This window comes from Pelobates fuscus, chromosome 13, assembly GCF_036172605.1.
Source record: "Pelobates fuscus isolate aPelFus1 chromosome 13, aPelFus1.pri, whole genome shotgun sequence".
Classification (NCBI taxonomy): Eukaryota; Metazoa; Chordata; class Amphibia; order Anura; family Pelobatidae; genus Pelobates; species Pelobates fuscus.
Genome location: NC_086329.1, coordinates 78,266,358 through 78,285,412, shown reverse-complemented (window position 1 = coordinate 78,285,412; position 19,055 = coordinate 78,266,358). Strand labels below are relative to the sequence as shown.

The following is a 19,055-nucleotide window of genomic DNA, read 5'->3' as shown; positions in this document are numbered from 1 at the left end:
CTCTGTGATAGGCTGTACAGGAGCATTGGAGATTCTAGCGACATTGCTCCACTAGACTCAGGTGAGGAGGCCCTGCTACTGCAATCAGCTGCAGTCAGGCACATTTGAGAGCTTTCCTGCCGCCATTTGCATCAGGAGCACATGGAGTCAAGTCTCCGGTTCGCTCTCCTATCAACATTATTGTGTTTCTCGGGCAGCGCTATAATAAACTTTATTTTTGGGTAATCTGCGGCGAGAGCTCGGCTCCTATGCGTCCGTCTCAAGTTACATCTGGACATGCCACCTCCAAGTTTAATAGACATTTAACACAGATCTGTTGCATAGGATGGCTTTTAATTTTCTGCAATAACTAAGCCACTAGACAAGGCAGTCTGGAATGTTGATATGCGTTCAAATTCACTGTCCCCAAGTCCTTCCATTTGTAGCACCATTTTTTTTTTCTCATTGTGGCGGAACCCAGCCTCGCCACTGGGCATTGGAGAAGACTGATTTCCAGCCTCCTGCCATGTGACTATGGCCCCTGGGAGACTTTGCCCTGTGTAAGCATTATTTGGGCTTATTGGATTTTGAAACACTTTTTCTGCCCCTTTGAATACATGAGAAGGTGTGCCCCTCCCCCGTTTCCTGTCTATTGTTCTCCAGCAGGGCGTTGTCCTAGGGACACTGCCAGACCAGTTGGAACTTGTTGCTAAACTTGCTAACCCCATGGCGATTTGACTGTGTTTGTGGGATCTGAGCGCTGTTTGGATATAGTGAGCGCTTAGATCCAAGCTATCTGGGGATAGGTTGAATGTGGGGGGATTTATTGTATGCTGTTCCAGTTCGACTGTTAGGAGTGTAAACCTATTTGTATGGTTTTTCCTATTCAGCAGTTTACAGCATTCATATGGTTCCGGTTCGTCTGTTTACGGCATTCATATTATTTCCTGTTCGGGTGATTGGTGTCTTCAGTAGCTGCCTGTATATCTGGAAGGGAATATCTCCTAAACGGCTTTTAGTCCCTTCATCATCTGGCACACCAGACAGCCAGGAGCCGTGCTAAAATTGCACTGCCAATATAATACTGCTAGTTCTATTTTGTTAGCTGTGCATGACGGCTACTGGTCTTAATTTCATGTTTATTTATTAAACAGCAAACTGAAATAAATTGAAAACCAATTTGTGAAATGTATGCCAAAACAGACAATCTGTTACTATATCAGAATTGTAAGGGGGAGGGGGGGCTTGTTACCAAATCTGCTATTTTAACCTAAAAGTATTCCAATGGAACTTGGTTTTTCATGAATAAACCACTATGAATTCAGTTTGAATTTCCAACAACTCCGTTAGTAAATAATCCTATTGAGGGCATCACATACCATTGCATGTTACAATCCATTTAGCAGGGATCTTGCTATCTGCCTAACGGACTCTTACTATACCTCTTCAGACATTGTGGAAATATACAATACAAAGAAGTTATAGGAACTGGGAAGGAAAATTCCTCCCCATATTGGAGAATGAAATGTGAGACCAGATTTACAATCTGCTTTACCCAAAAACAATCCATAATTAACTTTATACCTACCCCACCTCAGCTGTATGGCTTTCTGATCCACCTGAGGATTCATCCTGTGGTTCCACTAAAAGAGAACCAAAAAAAATTGTATCATTAAATTGTATACACAGCTGGAAGAAACATGTACTGGTGTATACCGCAAAGCATATTGCTTTAAAATGAGAGTAATGTAATCCTGAACACATATATATCCATATAATCCATATATATAATTATATGGATATATATCCATATATATCCATATAATTAGATATCTATGATTGCTAAAGGGTCAGTCTGAGTGCCATTAGAAGCAGATAGATCGAGTACAGTGTAGCAGAATGGAGAACTCAAAAATACTTTAATTTCACTTTTTGTTCGGCTGTCCGTATGCCCCGTTCATTTACCGAACCCCCTCGCACCTTCATAATCACCGACCACCCCAGCTGTTAACCACAAATTGCTTATTAGTTCAAGTGCTTTCCCTGTGTGGTCGCCGTTCGTATAGCTGTTCAAACAATTGGCGGCCATTTTGTCTCCCAAACGAGGGTAGCGGTACATAGTCGACTACGGCGTGAAACTAATTTCGGATACGTGACCCTGCGAACGCACAGGAGACTGATACCGCGGCCCATGCAACTTCCCTAACACTTAGGAGAGCGGCACTCGGGAGGCATAAACTACCAAACAGGGAGAGCATTTGGATACGAACAGCCAGGGGATAGATTCATCACACAGTGTTCGTGTGAGAACCCCCGAAATAGGGCATAACCTCGTGGCTGACCGCTCAAAACTTCATTCGAATGGCGTCCTCGAACCACCGAAGGGATCTGAGTGATATTTTTGCAAAGTGTGCGCTCAGATCAAAGTTATTCGGTGATATGACTTTCGTGGGGTTCTGAAGTTTCTGATGACTTAAAGGTAGACAGGCAATGTAATAGAGCAGCAGGAAATGCTAGCAGAATGCTTGGTTGTATAGGGAGAGGTATTAGCAGTAGAAAGAGGGAAGTGCTCATGCCATTGTACAGAACACTGGTGAGACCTCACTTGGAGTATTGTACGCAGTACTGGAGACCGTATCTTCAGAAGGATATTGATACTTTAGAGAGAGTAAGAGAAGAGCTACTAAGCTGGTTCATGGATTGCAGGATAAAACTTACCAGGAAAGGTTAAAGGATCTTAACATGTATAGCTTGGAGGAAAGACGAGACCGGGGGGGGGTATGATAGAAACATTTAAATACATAAAGGGAATCAACACAGTAAAGGAGGAGACTATATTTAAAAGAAGAAAAACTACCACAACAAGCGGACATAGTCTTAAATTAGAGGGACAAAGGTTTAAAAATAAAACCAGGAAGTATTACTTTACTGAGAGGGTAGGGGATGCATGGAATAGCCTTCCAGCTGAAGTGGTAGAGGTTAACACAGTAAAGGAGTTTAAGCATGCGTGGGATAGGCATAAGGCTATCGTAACTATAAGATAAGGCCAGGGACTAAAGAAAGTATTTAGAAAACTGGGCAGACTAGATGGGCCGAATGGTTCTTATCTGCCGTCACATTCTATGTTTCTATGTTAAGTTATTAAAATGTATTTTTGGATGTTTTTAAATATTGTAGATTTTTCTGTACCTGAGAAATAACGGAGTTATAGTTTTTTCTCACGCAATTATCTCCCAGTCACAGAGGATCTTGGGAAGAAAAGCCCTGTAATTGTGACTAAGAAACCCCATGCTAGGGCCAATGTATAAAAGCCGTGTGTGGCAGGAATAAAACCAGTTGTACTCCCAGAACTGTGTGTCGTCCAGTTGCTGGGGAGGAGGTGGAATAACTACTTGGTGTTTTCTTGTTCCTGATTTTACTCTTGGGTGATCCAGCGGAGAGGAAGTCCCTGCTAGGACTAGGGCTTCGATACATACAGTGAGCTCACTCATTTATGAGAGTGGCTTCTACTGGCACTATATTTGTTAAAATCATTGCTGGTATAACACTGCCCAACAACTACTACGAATAGCACTGCTGCGTTTCATATAATTGAATTGGTTCTAGTGCTTGCAGTGCACTGGTACTGTCCCTGCATTCAGTGTTAATCAACTTTTGGTTTGGTTTAACACTAAAAAGGGTCCCTGATCACCCAAAGCGTAGCCCCTACTCATTACTTCCTTATTACCCAAATCGGCACTAATACATTAAAAATGGTTTAACAGTGAATGGAAGGATGGCGCCAAAAGACATTACAACAACTTCAATGCATTTATAGTGTTTACATTGTCCCTTTAAAGCAACAGGAAACACTTATTCATTAAGGTAAGAAATGCAGAAAATTCTAAGTGAATTTCAAGATGTAGGCCAAAACAGCCGAATTAGCTATCTTGGCCTTAAAGGGACACTATACTCACCAAAACAACTTTAGCTTAAATAAGCAGTTTTTGTGTATAGATCATGCCCCTGCAGTCTCACTGCTCAATTCTCAGTCATATAGGAGTTAAATCACTTTGTTTATGAACACTAATCACGCCTCCCTGCATGTGTCTTGCTCTGTCCTCTTCAGCTCCTGACATTTCAGCTGCCAGGAGACATGTCAGTGTTATACTCTCGCGTATGTTGCTAGAATACAACACTGAGCTCTATGGAGCATCCTGCAAGACCCTATATAAGCAAAGCCTTTTTCCCAACATTCATGTAGCTTTGCTTTTTGTCAAGCATAGTAAAAAATACGGAGACAAAGTAGTCTCTTTTTTGACATAATATACCTTTTGACTGGGTTAGAATTTCAGTTAAATTCTAACACAGTCAATGGGAGTATTTCATAAAGATTGTGTATTAAAGGAGAATAGTATTAAAGGAATACTATAGTGTCAAGAATACAAACACAGGAAAGCATTGGAAGGCTTACTGTGCATACGCAGCAAGACGGGCACTGCGACAATCAGCATCTCCTGCATTGAATCAATGCATCTCTATGGGGAACATTCAGAGCACTGTGCAGCACTGGACTAGGAAGCACCTATAGTGGCCATCTGAGTGACTGCACCTAGAGCTGCACCTAGGCACCAATGTAAACACAGCCTTTCTCTGCCAGGGACAGAATTACTACATAAAGCTGTAGTGGTTCTGGTGACTATAATGTCCCTTCAAATGCAGTCAAGTTACCTATTATTCAGCCTATGTAACTGTATATTGTTGAACCGCTTTGGTTACATTTTAATCAAAGTTAAAGGAACACACACAAACACATATTCCTGACCCTATGGTTGTTACATCTAGCCCCCCTTGGACCCTCCTTAATATAGTACAATCTTACCTTTATTCCAGTCTACTTGAATCAATGGATCTCTATAAGGAAAGTTCAGTGTCTCCATGCAGAGGAAACACCTCTAATAGCCATCTGAGGAATGGCCACTGGAGGCACAAAGCCTGCAGGGACTGACTAAACTCACCAGAACAATTACAATAAGCTATAGTTGTTTAAGTGACTATAGTGTCCCTTTAAGTTAAAGGGTTAAAGGGTTATTAACTATATTAAGCAGAGCTAATGTTATTGTATTGTTTTTTCCCGGAACTAAATTTTAAAAAGCACCATGGCCGAGCCCATTAAAAATGAAATACAATGTTTATTGAATTGCCATTATGGTGGGAATTCAGCAATTTTAATGGAATTTTGCCCATCCTGAAAAACCCTGCGAGTGTCAGTATTGGAGACATATGTGCTAACCCTGGAAGCAACTATTTTACATTGTCACCACTATATTTTCATGGAGCCTACTGGGAAACTAATGCTTTGCGAAGACAACTCTTTTCAATGTAAAAGTGCATAGACAATTTGCTTGTAACCTAGACATCATAAAGTGCTAAAAACCCTTTCAACATGGTTGGAACTTTAGAAGAGCAGCAGCAAAGGGGTTAAATAAATTGCTAACTAAGCATTTCAGGCAGGGTGTAAGAATCAGCCTGAAAGTGGAAACTACTTTTTCCAATAGAAAGTTCGATCTTTAACATTGCCTTCGGTGGTAATTTAGGATAATGACCAACCAGTCCTATACAAATTGGCTGTAAGACAAAAATTATTCTGATTTATCAGACAACAAATATGTAGTCTTACTTTCTGTGTAAATGGATAGAGATGAGAGACATAACACATTATGTAGACAACCATTACTAATCACTATATTGGGGGGGGGGGGGGGGGGAGGAGAAGATGGAAAAAGTAAATCATTTACCATTCAAAATGTTATTTCCAAAAAATAACTGTGCTCCAGGAATTTTCCTGCCGGTTTTCAGGTCTTTGACTGTAATAGAAGGACAAAATAAATAATGTATAACAAGAGATAATGGTAAGCCTATGCACCGCATAACTACATTGTGATGTTATTAAAATTGTTAGCAATCAAAGTTAAAAAATGTGTTAATCAGATATATAGCACCACCATCTAGCCCCTCTGGGCCCCTCATGCCTCCATAAATATAGCAACATCTAACGGTATTTAAGCCTGAAGCTGTAACTCTGCATGCTGTTAGACTCAGAAAAACATGCAGTCTTCTGACATCATTAGAAGTGGTGGCCTGATCCAGTCACAGTGCTTCCCCATAGGATTGGCTGAGACTGACAAAGAGGCAGATCAGGGACAGAGCCAGCATGATTCAAACACAGCCCTGGCCAATCAGCATCTCCTTAGAGAGATGAATTGAATCAATGAATCTCTATGAGGAAAGTTCAGTGTCTGCATGCAGAGGGAGGAGATACTGAATGTTTGGATGCATTTTAGGCAGCCATGACCCAGGAAGGATATCTAACAGCCACCTGAGGAGTGGCCAGTGAAGTTATCACTAGGCTGCAATGTAAACACTGCATTTTCTCTGAAAAGACAGTGTTTACAGGAAAAGGCCTGAAGGTAATGATTCTACTCACCAGAACAAATTCAATAAGCTGTAGTTGTTCTGGTGACTATAGTGTCCCTTTAAGTTGCTATAAATCTACGGGTGGCATTTTCAATATTTTGTTACACCTCTTGCGTTCATCTTTTTAGACAACAATAATGCAGAAATTAGGTTTACAAGTGATAAACATAGTGTTGGGCTAACCACTCCCACTGCTTTCAGCTTACCACTGCTGTCATGGATGTCAGAATCGCACTTAAGGCAGAGCCAACGGCGTTCAGGAGCAGACGCCATTTCACCCAGCTCCTCGATCAACCCCCGAAAAATCGCTAAAAAACGGCGCAAAAGTGAGCAACCCGAGCTGAAACAGAGACCCTTGCATAGGGGTTTACATTCCGGACCCGTGGATGCCTTTTTTATGCCCGTCGGGCTCGAAACTCCCGCGACAGCCACACATCACCTCCTGGGACGGAGATTACTGGGACACGATCCCTCTGGCAGCGGACGTGACCGGGGCCATACCAGAAATCCCGATGGGCCGCAAATCACAAAAAACAGCTCCGACCGCGGCAGCCACAAACCACGATATCAGCCAGATGCTGACCTCAACGCCCCGCACGCGGGAGCCTCCGTCCCCCAGACGGGAAACTACACCTGGCCCAGTGGAGGACATTGTGCCCGGGAAAGGTACTCAGGCTTCGCCTGACACAGAACCACCTGTAACAAAGCGAGACATCCACGACCTCTTGGCACACTTCCAGGAAATGTTCTTTGCAGAACTCAACCTGGTTAAAGCCGAATTGCGGCTCCGAGCAAGCGAGGAGGACTCTGCAGACACGAAGCGAGACATGGCCTCCCAGGGGGAAGCTTTAAAGCAGCTACAAACCTCTCACTCCCAAATCGCAGCCAGATTGGATGCGTTGGAGGACAAAAGCAGACAAAACAACGTCAAGATAAGAGGAATAGAGGACAGAGTACCAGCTGACGAACTGCCTCACCTCATCAGGCGACTCATAGCAGCTATTCTCCCAACCAAGCACGCTAAACTGTTTGCCCATGACGGACTTTACCGCATCGCAACACCCCTACAAATGCCAAACTCCCAGCCTAGGGATGTTATACTCTGCTGTCGATCCTTTGCGGATAAACAATGACTGTTGCAGGCACTACGGGGGAACACCCCATTCCAGTTCGAGACTCACTCACTTACATTTTATCAAGATCTCAGTAAAGCCACACTCCTGTGGCAGAAAACAATGCGCCCAATAACGCAGCCACTACAAAAGGCTGGCCTCCCTTATCGATGGACTAACACAAGATCACTGATGTGCACTAAAGGAGGAAAAACCTACAAAGCCACCAACCCTTCCGAAGGCCCGCAACTCCTGAGAGATCTGGGCCTGCCTGTGTCGGATCCAGCGACGCAACCCCAAAGAGTATGGGATGTCGACAACATACCTCCTTTCATTCCCGGAGGGGAACGGGACACTGTCACTTGATCAAGACCTCGACTGCGCCAGGTTTCCCTAATAAGAAGCCTCAAAGTTTTGAACTGTTACACCATTTGCAGATACGTCTATCTACATTTACAGTAGTACCCACATAGTTCAATGTTCTAATGTTCCCCTGTTAACCACAACAACCACTCTCACATTGCAATACACAAATGCTCCTGACGCTACCATACACACGACCTCAGAGGCCCTTACATCTGTTCAGCCACTACATACATCCACCCCTATGGGACTGTCTGATACCGACACGCACTTGTCCTCCCCCATACACCACCCAGTAAAGCGAGGGAATCTTAGTCACCAGGGCTTTCTTTCCTATTGCTCTGCTGCCCTCCCGATACTCATGTCCCAGCTACACCACTATCAGGCACACTGACAAAGCCGGCAGACCATTAACGTGAACAGCTCGTACCATATACAGCATGAACACCTACCTCCTATAGGTCCGTACTCCACGTCCACTCACGGTACGAATCAGTACACATTCCAAGCTATACGTGAATTATAAAAGTTTCTGTATATACACTATGTCAGTGTTTCCAAGGAATGATTAAGCTTGTTTAGTTGTTACTGGTGTTACTGGTATATATCTTGTATTTCCTCAGATCGCAACTGCAGGCCTATGTTCCAGCTTGTTTATTTAAATTATAAAATTGTGCAAATCCTAACTTGCCATGACGCTGTATAAACCTATGATACTATATTGCGCTTGTCAATGCTGTCGTGGCATCACAAGCTTCTATGTTATAACATGCACTAATAAAATAAAGAATAAAAAAAAAAAAAAAAAGAATCGCACTTAAAGGAACACTCTGGTCACCACAACAACACAACTTCATCTAAATGAAGTTGTTATGTTGCACGGAGGCCACCGGGCGCTCTGTTTCCATAAAGGGGTTAAACTCTTCTCGAACAATTTAACCCCAAAGACTGCCTCCAGTGCCCATTCTCCAGACACTGAATCTTGAGAACAGAGTTTGAATAAGCACGGTGGGCCACCATTGATTGGCCAGAGCAGTCACCTGACACTCTAACCTACCCGATCATAAAAAAGGTACTCTGTTAGTGTTTCACCATTACCTACCATGTATACTACATTTTGTTAAGCATACTCATTGGTTAAGATAGAATTGTTTAAATATTAACAGAAAAAACTGTGCATGTACTCCTGCCACTGTTTACCATGTATACAACGTGTGCGCTGTTGTGGCGCTTGACCTAACAATGTACCTACCTGCACAACAAAAATAAAGAATTTAAAAAAATTAAAAATGCAGGTGTTGGGACAAAGGATTTGATTATTTACTTTTGTTGATAACGATGGTTCGATCTGAGGAAACACTAACTAATTCTCCCTGTAAGCATTCAGTGGCAGTTGTAAGTTTGATGGTCTTCCCAATGACCCTGCTCAAGAAACTTGCATCAGTGATGGCAGCCATTTCTGTTATGTAACTCGATCACCTGCAAAAACAAAAATAAAATAAATCAGCCTTTTTAACATCAGACAAAACTTGAGTTTCAGGTTGGCGAATGTCAATTCTGTGCAACTTTCATTGCACAAAATGTCAGTACATCTTATTGTGAGAGGGCCCCAAGTGATTCCTTACACTATAACTAGATTGTAGTGGTTATGGTGACTAAAATGTCCCTTTAAGGCGATACTATAGGCATCAGAACAACTTTATTTTTATGAAGCCGTTTTAGTGTACAGATCATGCCTCTGCAGTGTCTCGGCTCAATTCTCTGCCATTTATAAGTTAAATTACTTTTGTTTCTGGGGACGGGGCTTGGCCACCATACTAGACAGCCGCATCTCGCATGAGCTCCATGCCAAAGCTGCTTTAATTGACACCTTGGAAGCTGAAAACTTCATAATTCTAGGCACCAGGACTTTCGAGAACCAATCTGGCTTGCACAGTGTGCATTTTCGGCGTAAGTAACAAGCGTGTGTGGGAGCAAGAGAGAGCTGGTGTTGCGGCCTGAGGACTAGGGTGTGGAAGAGGAGGCCAATGACTCCCAGCGTTCCTTGTGAGAAGGCTATACCTGACTGGCCTCCAAACGTTGACAGTCGTTCATGAGATCCTTGTGGGCCCGTTTACACTACTTTCTGATCATAGAGGCGGTGGTTCGGCAGTGGCAACGTGGCGGGCAACACCCGCTGAGCATCATTGGGATGTTCTAGAGGCCTTCGACTCCTTATATGCCAACTTCTGTCTGATGCTGGAATCCCGACAGGAATCTTCAAAACTAGCACTACAACACCAGTATTGTCACCAGAACAACTACAGCTTATTGTATTTGTTCTAGTGATTATAATCATTCCCTTCAGGCTTTTTGCAGTAAACACTGTCTGTTCAGAGAAAATGCAGTGTTTACATTGCAGCCTAGAGATAACTCCACTGGTCACTCCTCAGATGGCTGCTAGAGGTGCTACCTGGGACAGTGCTGCAAACTGTGCTGTACTGCCATTCAGTGTCTCCACCCTCTGCATGCAGACACAGAACATTCCTCATAGAGATGCATTGATTCAATGCATCATAGAGATGCATTGATTCAATGCATCTCTGAGAAGATGCTGATTGGCCAGGGCTGTGTTTGGCTCTGCCCCTGATCTGCCTCTTTGACAGTTTCAGCCAAATCTAAGTGAAAGCATTGTGATTGGCTCCGAAAATCACTTCTGATTATGTACACTGTAAGCAGGTGGATCAGGAGCAGAGGCAGCAACTGCAGACTTGAACACAAGTAAGATTTTATTATATTTAGGGAGGAGAGGGAGATCGAGGGGGGGGGGGGGCGCTATATGGTGGTTTTAGCAATGTACGGTCAGGAATACATGTTTGTGTTCCTGATCCTATAGTGCTCCTTTAAGCTAACTGCTCAGCGATTCACTCTTGCATACTCCCCTTGTTTTAATCTTCAAAAAAAAAATGTCTATTTTAATATGTACACATTTATTGATGGAACTGTATCCTTTTTTGTGCTGACTTGCTTATGTCTGTATTGTTTTACTTGATATAAACAGTGCCTTGATGTGCCATCAAAAAGAGAGAATTTTAAAAAGATAACTTTTGTTTCTGTACATGCAGTCCAACCCACACCTCACCTGGCCTGCATAAATAAAAAATATAGTTAAAATTTTCAATCAGACCTTAACTTGCCTTAGAAGCTTTTATCCCCTGCTCTGTGAAATTAACACAGGAGGCTCCTGCAGGGTCTAGGAGGCCATTAGCAATACAGGAGATCCAGAGTTCTATATTAAACAGACTGTTTATATAGGTTCATTTTCAGGAAGTGTTTAGGAAAGGTTGAAACTAGGAAAGTATAAACAAATTTATTTAAAGAAGCACTATAGGGTCAGGAACACAAACATATATTCATGACCCTATAGTGTTAAAACCACCATCTAGCCTCCCTGGCCCTCTCAATATAATAAAATCTTACTTGTATTAGAGCCTGAAGCTGCTGGTTTTGTCCCTGTTTGCCTCAGAACAGCAAGCTGTCTGCTGACATCATCAGAAGTGTTGTTCTGAGCCAATCACAATGCTTCCCCGTCGGATTGGCTGAGACTGTGAAGGAGGAAGATCAGGGGCAAAGCCAACACAAGTCAAATACAGCCCTGGTCAATCAGCATCTTCTCATAGAGATGAATTGAATCAACACATCTCTATGAGGAAAGTTCAGTGTCTGCATGCAGAGGGTGGAGACACTGAATGTTTGGATGAATTTTAGGCAGCCATGACCCAGGAAGGATCTCTAACAGCCATCTGAGGAGTGGCCAGTGAAGTTATCAATAGGCTGTAATGTAGACACTGCTTTTTCTCTGGAAAGACAGTGTTCACAGCAAAAAACCTAAAGTAAATAATTCTACTCACCAGAACAAATGCAATACCTTGTAGTTGTTCTGGTGATTATAGTGTCCCTTTAACTCCTAAATAGCAGAGAATTGAGCAGTGATCAAGGGCATCATCTATACACCAAAACTGCTTTAAATAAACTAAAGTTGCTTTGGGGCCAATAGTGTCCCTTTAAATATAATGGTTTAATTAATCTTTTTAATGCACTGATATTTGATTTGCAAAAACTTATAAATAAACAAGCAAATGAGAGTCAATTTAAACCATTTTAGAAGATGAATAATTCTGCCTATCTTTTTCTAATGTGCTCCTACACTCAATAATCCACACATTATGTATGCAATTTTTTATCTTTTTTTTTTTTTTTTTTAAATTATCCAGTTTAATGCACATATTACTCTTCAAATGTACCGTAAACACCACCAAGGACATAGTTCCGATCATTAACCTCTTCAAATTACATGGAGACTGAAATGAGGCCCAAGCCCTTTCCTACTAATTTATTATGCAATTACAGAAATCGTGATCATTACTGCGAAGCAAGGCGCCATTAATCATTTAAACTGCATTCTTAGCATAATGGAATTCTAGTTAAATAGGCAATGCCGTTTTTCAGCATTTGTTAAAGTGTAATATGTAGCAAACTACTCAGCAGGGGTGTCAAACTAATTTGTTCTGGAGGGCCAAACTGTCCACTGAAATAGGTATGGAGGGCCTAATGTAAACATGTACCGGTATATATACCAACACGCGTGCAAATAAGAAAAAGTCACAAATGTAATTTATAATTTTCTTATGGTGTGTTTGTATGTACTGTTTACATCTGAATACAGGGCTGTGTTTGTAGTAATAGAGTTTGAATGCAGGGCTGCACTTCTGTGCAGTGTTGGTGTTTCAATGCAGGTCTATGCTTTTGTGAATGCTGGGATGTGACCTGGTTTCTCAACCTGTGGTATGCGTATACCAGGGGGTAAGCCCACCACAGGCAAAGGGCACGCCAAGAGATGCCTGGCTGATCACCTTAGAGCCCACCCGGACGCGGGCGGCTTTAAAAGAATGGAGGCAGAGGAGGTGAAGTTGCCGTAATCTTCATGGTCTTTCAGCACTGCGTCCTGCGGTGATGCCGGGAGCCGAGATATTACATCATTCCGGTCCCAGCATCACTTAACAGCGAGCGAGGTAGCAATGCTACAAGAGAACGAAGATGACAGCACCACACTAGACCCCAGCAAAAGGATGCACTCCAGCTCTCCCAAAAGGTAGGGAGACTGGGTGGACTTAAATAAAAATAATAATTTAGAGTGTGTGAGAGAATGTGGGTGTGTGTGTGTCTGCCAATGTGTGTCAAATCAGTAAGTGTATCTGTCACTGTTTGTCAAATCAGTGAGCGTGTCTCAGTAAGTGTGCCTATCAGTACATGTCAAACAAATGAGTGTGTCTGTCAGTGAGTGTCAGTGTTCTCTGTGTGTGTTAGTTTACACATGTGTACGTGTGTGTGTCAGCATCCTCTGTGTTTAAATGTGTGTGTCAGTGTCCTTTGTGTGAAAGTCAATTTTCACTGTGTGTAAATGTGTGTGTATCAGTGTCCTCTGTGTGTACCAGTGTATGCGTAAGAGTCCTCTGTGTGTCAATGTGTGTGTCAGGGTCACACAAAGGAAAGCATTGTCAGTGTGTGTGTATAATCAATAGGTGTGTGTTGGTCAGTGTCCTTTGTGTGTGACAGTTTCCTCTGTGTAAATGTGTGTGCGTCAGTGTCCTCTGTGTGTAAATGTGTGTGCGTCAGGGTCCTCTGTGTGTAAATGTGTGTGCATCAGTGTCCTCTGTGTGTAAATGTGTGTGCGCGTTCTTGTGTTTTCTAATTCTGGTATCTGATTCTTGGCTTGATTAACGTTTCTCCTGACCTCTGTACTCCTTTGACCTTGGCTAGTTTACCATTTATCCAGTTTTCTTCTATCCTTGACCAGGGCCATTTACTCTGACAATATCCACCGTTCGTGTACTGGCGACTCTAAGAACATTTGTTGTGTTCTGCCATGCACTAAAGGTGGATTAAAAGGGATAAGGATTCTGACTGCGCGGACACGGAGCCCCTCTGAATGGCTATTTCCCCGTTTTCAGGGGGAAAAGGGGAGGGTTTGCAAAGACGAGAACCGTAGCTTTTGCAAACGGTTTTAAGATACCCCCAATGAATAAATTCATGAAAAGTTATTCATTGGGGGTGTATCTACTAAACAGTAATTTCTATTCCCCCCTTGCCAACCCCCAGTGTGGGCAGTAGAATGTTCCTTTAAGACTGCCTCTAGTGGCTTTCTATCAGTCATGCTATGCATGAGGACGCCCACTATCTTGCAAAACCCAACAGGAAATAATTGATTCAGTGCTTTCCTATGGGGAAGGCCTAAAGTACATTCAGCATTCGGTTCCTCCTGGTGATGATGGAGGAAGCAGAGAAGGAGCCAATGCAGAGGGACCTTGGTGCTGGAACTGGGTTTTGTCCAGTGCCAGCACCAAGAATGCCATCAGAATGCCATGGGGGAGGGGGTGATGACACTATGGTGTTGCAGTATTATACGGCTTTGTTATTCCTAACACTATATTATTCCTTTAATCTTGTAACGTAATCAATGCAGTTTCTATTAAACACAAAAATTCAGCAAAATTCTGAGGATTGCAAGGGTGGAAGAGTAGAAGCTGTGCCTGTTTGCTGTGGCCAGCTTGTGGCATCGGCTGATGAGTTGAATCACAAAATAACCTTTTCTCACTAAGCACTGCAAGGAGGTGTGCAGTTACCTTATGTGTATGTGCAGCTTCATTCTTTATTTTTTGTCTCTTTATTACCCAGCCTGTTCTAATAGCAAGTTGTTTGATGCTACCGTATATACTCGAGTATAAGCCGAGTTTTTCAGCACATTTTTTGTGCTGAAAAACCCCAACTCGGCTTATACTCGAGTCAATAGTCTGTATTATGGCAATTTACATTGCCATAATACAGACTGGGGGAGAGGGGGGCTGCAGAGATGTTACTTACCTCTCCTGCAGCTCCTGTCAGCTCTCTCCTCCTCCGCGCCGTCCGTTCAGCACCTCGGTCAGCTCCCAGTGTAAGTCTCGCGAGAGCCGCGGCTCTCGCAAGACTTACAGTGTGAGCTGACAGAAGAGCTGACCGGACGGCGCGGAGGAGGAGAGAGCTGACAGGAGCTGCAGGAGAGGTAAGTAACATCTCTGCAGCCCCCACAGCCCCCCCCCCACTGAACTACCAATGCTGGACCACCAGGGAAGGAGAGCCCCCCTCCCTGCCATGTATCAAGCAGGGAGGGGGGACGAAAAAAAAAAAATCTAAATCATAAAATATTAATAAGTAAAAAAAATAATAATATTACAAATAAAATAAAATAATAAAAAATAACAATAAAAAAATAGTAAAATAATAAAAAAATAATAATAATTAAATAAAATAAAAAATAATAAAATAAAATATTAAAATAATTAAAAATAATAATAATAAAATTGCCCACCCCCCACCAAGGCTCTGCAACACACACACACACTGCACTCATACTCATACACACACTGCACACATACACACACTCACTGCATTCATACACACACTGCATTCATACACACACTGCATTCATACACACACTGCACTCATACACACACGCTGCACTCATACACACACGCTGCACTCATACACACACGCTGCACTCATACACACACGCTGCATTCATACACACACGCTGCACTCATACACACACGCTGCACTCATACACACACACTGCACTCATACACACACGCTGCACTCATACACACACGCTGCATTCATACACACACGCTGCACTCATACACACACGCTGCACTCATACACACACGCTGCACTCATACACACACACTGCATTCATACACACACACTGCATTCATACACACACACTGCATTCATTATATACACACACTGTAAATAAATATTCAATTAATATAATTTTTTTAGGATCTAATTTTATTTTGAAATTTACCAGTAGCTGCTGCATTTCCCACCCTAGTCTTATACTCGAGTCAATAAGTTTTCCCAGTTTTTTGGGGTAAAATTAGGGGCCTCGGCTTATATTCGGGTCGGCTTATCCTCGAGTATATACGGTATTTTACCTTATCCTTACATTAAACAACATGTCTATTTAAACCTCTTGTATCGCCAGTACCCTTAGCAAGATGAGAGGCTTTGGAATCTGTTATTTTTGGGCCTTGCTAGCCATACTTACCTTTACACTCCATGCCGGTCATATTGAGCCTAGCCTGCATAAGACCCATGTTATATAACGCAAGACATGACTGTTTAGCATGTTTATATTTCTTTTCCCTTTTTATATTTTCATAAAATGAGGCTGATCTGCATGGGTGTACATATTGTTACTTCCTGATATTCTTGTGATGTATATTATTGATATATTCCCTTTTACCTTTTTTTGTACCGTATGAATCGCTTGCTTCAATAAAAGAAAAATCGTAAAAAGAAAAAGAAAAACAAAAACAACCCCATGTGCCAAACACATGCAATGTATTTTTTTTTTCTTTATTCTTTTATTATTTTTGCAGTACATTGAGATATAACAAGTGAGCATGTGGTACCCCAACGGCAATCCTCATGCTTTTTGAGAAACAGTTCTAACATTAGGGTTTTCGGTTAGTACTTGCACATTTACGGTAATTCACATAGAAAGCATTGAATTCATTTTTATATTTATACAAGGGTAAACAAGCTAGGTGCAAATATCTAACTGCAAATCATTCATATAGCATATGTAAGCAAAACTTTGCATTAGAGGATCTGTGTGCGTTTGCGTGACTAATGTCCCTTTTCTGCAGGCTGTACATATTGGAAGATCTAACAGCATGGTAGTGACATGCATACATGTGATAACAAACATGAGGGCTGGACATGAGCCTATAAGTGTAAACTAACTAATAGCTAGGTCTGCAATGCTTATTAAATGGTGCCATCTATGTAATAGCATGCTTATCAAACAGATATCAGGTAACGTTGTGTTGCCGAGTACTTATCAGTTAACATTAGTGCGAATCCTCATTAAGTCCCGCTCTTTCCTTAGGAGGGTGGCTGGAATAAAAGCAACCTCACCCTATACCTCTGGTATGCTATAATGGAAGTCCATTTCCTGGCCCGGCAGGGTGTCTCCTGTGGTATTCTCTCCAGGTGTAGCGATGTTGGCGGTATCGGGGGGCATGTTCCAGTGACTCTCTGCATAAAATTGGAGACCACCTAAGCCAGAGTCTCTGGGTGTGCCGAGTGAGTCAGCCGATGCCCCTTCTGGAGGCCGTGTTTCCAGGTGCTGAAAAGTAGCTGCCTGTAGCTGCCTGTCCGGCCTCTGTGAGGGTAGTTATCTGTCCTGCTTCTGCTTAGGCCACTGTACTGCCGGGGAGGCAGTGCTAGACGGGAGTTGGTTCCAGCGTCTCCTGCCGGTATGTCTCCTGCTCTGCCTCCTCCGCCGGGCGTTCGTGCTGCTTCCGACGTCCCAGACCCAGCTCAGCTCCTGATTTAGTAGGGGCTGCTCCCAGTAGGTGCTTTGTCAAGTCCCCTGTGCACTGAGTGGCTTCAGCTTGCGAGCCTGGGCTTTCCTGGCGGCGAGTGTATGGCGAAGGTGGTGTCGCCTTTCAGAGGGTTTCATGCTTGGGTGTATGCGTTGCCCATCTCGTTTGTGCGTGCATTTTGAGGTCGGTTGGAGAGTGGTGTGCTGAACCGGAGCTCTGGCTGGGGGTTGCGCCATAGATACGGGCTTTGTAGAGGGTTTTCGCCGCTCCCCGCAGCCCGTCCAATACTTTTGGCACATGATGTCAAATCTTTGACATAATTGTGCTTCCCAGTTGCTGTGTGGTAGATGAGCTAGTGCAGTTTCACCGTCGGCCATCTTTTGGAGGCCACGTGTCGGTCACTTCTATCGAGGTCGCCCGGGAGCACTGCAGACGTAAGTACTCGCTTGGTGGGGGCCGGGATATCCCCCGCCGGCCCAGAGTGGGGGGAGTGCAAGGCTCAGACTGTTCACGCGAGTAAAAGCCGGGGCATCCCCGGCAGAGAGATCGTCCGCTTCTCCCGCCAAGGCTTCTACAGGCTGCGAGAGGGTGGAGGTCACAGCTGCTGGTTTGTGATAATGGTGGTTCTGTAATCCGCTCCAGAGTCGCACCAGCGATGCAGGTTGGGGTTATTCGTGTGGGGATTATCGATTTCGGGGTAATTGCCCCTTTTAAAACCCTTTATTAGCAATTTCAGGCAGGAGCTCAAACTGCCTGCGACCTTCCAGGATGGCGTCCAAGCCCCGCCCCCACATGCAATGTATTTTAAGAAACTCATAAGATATATGTTGATGCAAAATTTACAGTAGGGCTCGACAAATCCCAGGCACCAAGATTTGTGAGCCCTTTCAGCTCCTGAGGTGACTGTCTGCCTGAGAGCGGAGGCATGCAGGTGGCAAGAGGAGAGAAGCAGGGGGTGGCTCATGGAAGCAGAGAGAGGCAGGCGGTCTTACTCCCCAGCGGCAGTGTACCATACAGGGAGAGGAGAACATCGGTCCCTCATCCCCACAGCAGCAAGCATCCCTGGGAGTGGAGATAGTCGGTCTCACTACCCAGCACCAGGCAGCATCACAGGGAGAGGAGATTGTTGGTCCCTCATGCCAGCAGCAGCAAGCAGCCCTGGGAGTGGAGATAGTCGGTCTCACTACCCAGCAGCAGGCAACGTTAACGGGAGGCGAGTCAGTCGGTCCGACTCTACCAGCGGCAGCTTACTTTACAGGGAGAGGAGACAACCAGTCTCTCTCCCCAGCGGCAGCTAGAGACACCTTGGGAGAGGACAGTCGGTCCCCCTCCCCAACCACAGGGAAAGATGCGGGGAGTGGAGACGGGCAGTCCCACCCACCAGCAGCTGGGGCTGTCGTCCAGAGACAAGCCCCCTAGCATCTTCCCAGCAGAAGAGCTGGTATCCGGGCAGAGAGCAGTTGGCCTCTGCCCGCCCCTTTCCCTTTGTCCAGGGTCTGAGACCAGCCCAGCAGAAGAGCGCCGCTGGCCTCTGCCCTATCTGCCCCCTTGTTACAGGGCAGGACTATATACCAGTCCCACCAGCAGATGCGCTGGCACCAGGGCAGAGAGTAGTTGGCCCCTGCCTACAAGAGTTCTTACAACTTTATGCCGGGGAGCACAAGGGAGATCGGGGGTGGCGGACGCTCACTCTGCAGCATGGGACAGACAGGACAAAGCTGGATACCCAAGAGCTACA

The 19,055-nt window shown here is 44.0% G+C and overlaps 1 protein-coding gene across 3 annotated transcripts in view; it reads right to left on the bottom strand.

Moving 5' to 3' along the window:
• Nucleotides 1–19,055, bottom strand: part of EXD1 (exonuclease 3'-5' domain containing 1) — a 56,304-nt gene that overhangs the window by 29,340 nt on the left and 7,909 nt on the right. For all 3 annotated transcript variants that reach the window (XM_063438998.1, XM_063438997.1, XM_063438999.1), the window contains exons 3-5: nt 9,235–9,389; nt 5,757–5,825; nt 1,568–1,622 (exon numbers count right to left, since the gene is read on the bottom strand). In XM_063438998.1, coding sequence (XP_063295068.1) covers nt 1,568–1,622; nt 5,757–5,825; nt 9,235–9,367 — 257 coding nt within the window. In that variant the 5' untranslated portion in view covers nt 9,368–9,389. The remainder of the gene's footprint in view (nt 1–1,567; nt 1,623–5,756; nt 5,826–9,234; nt 9,390–19,055) is intronic.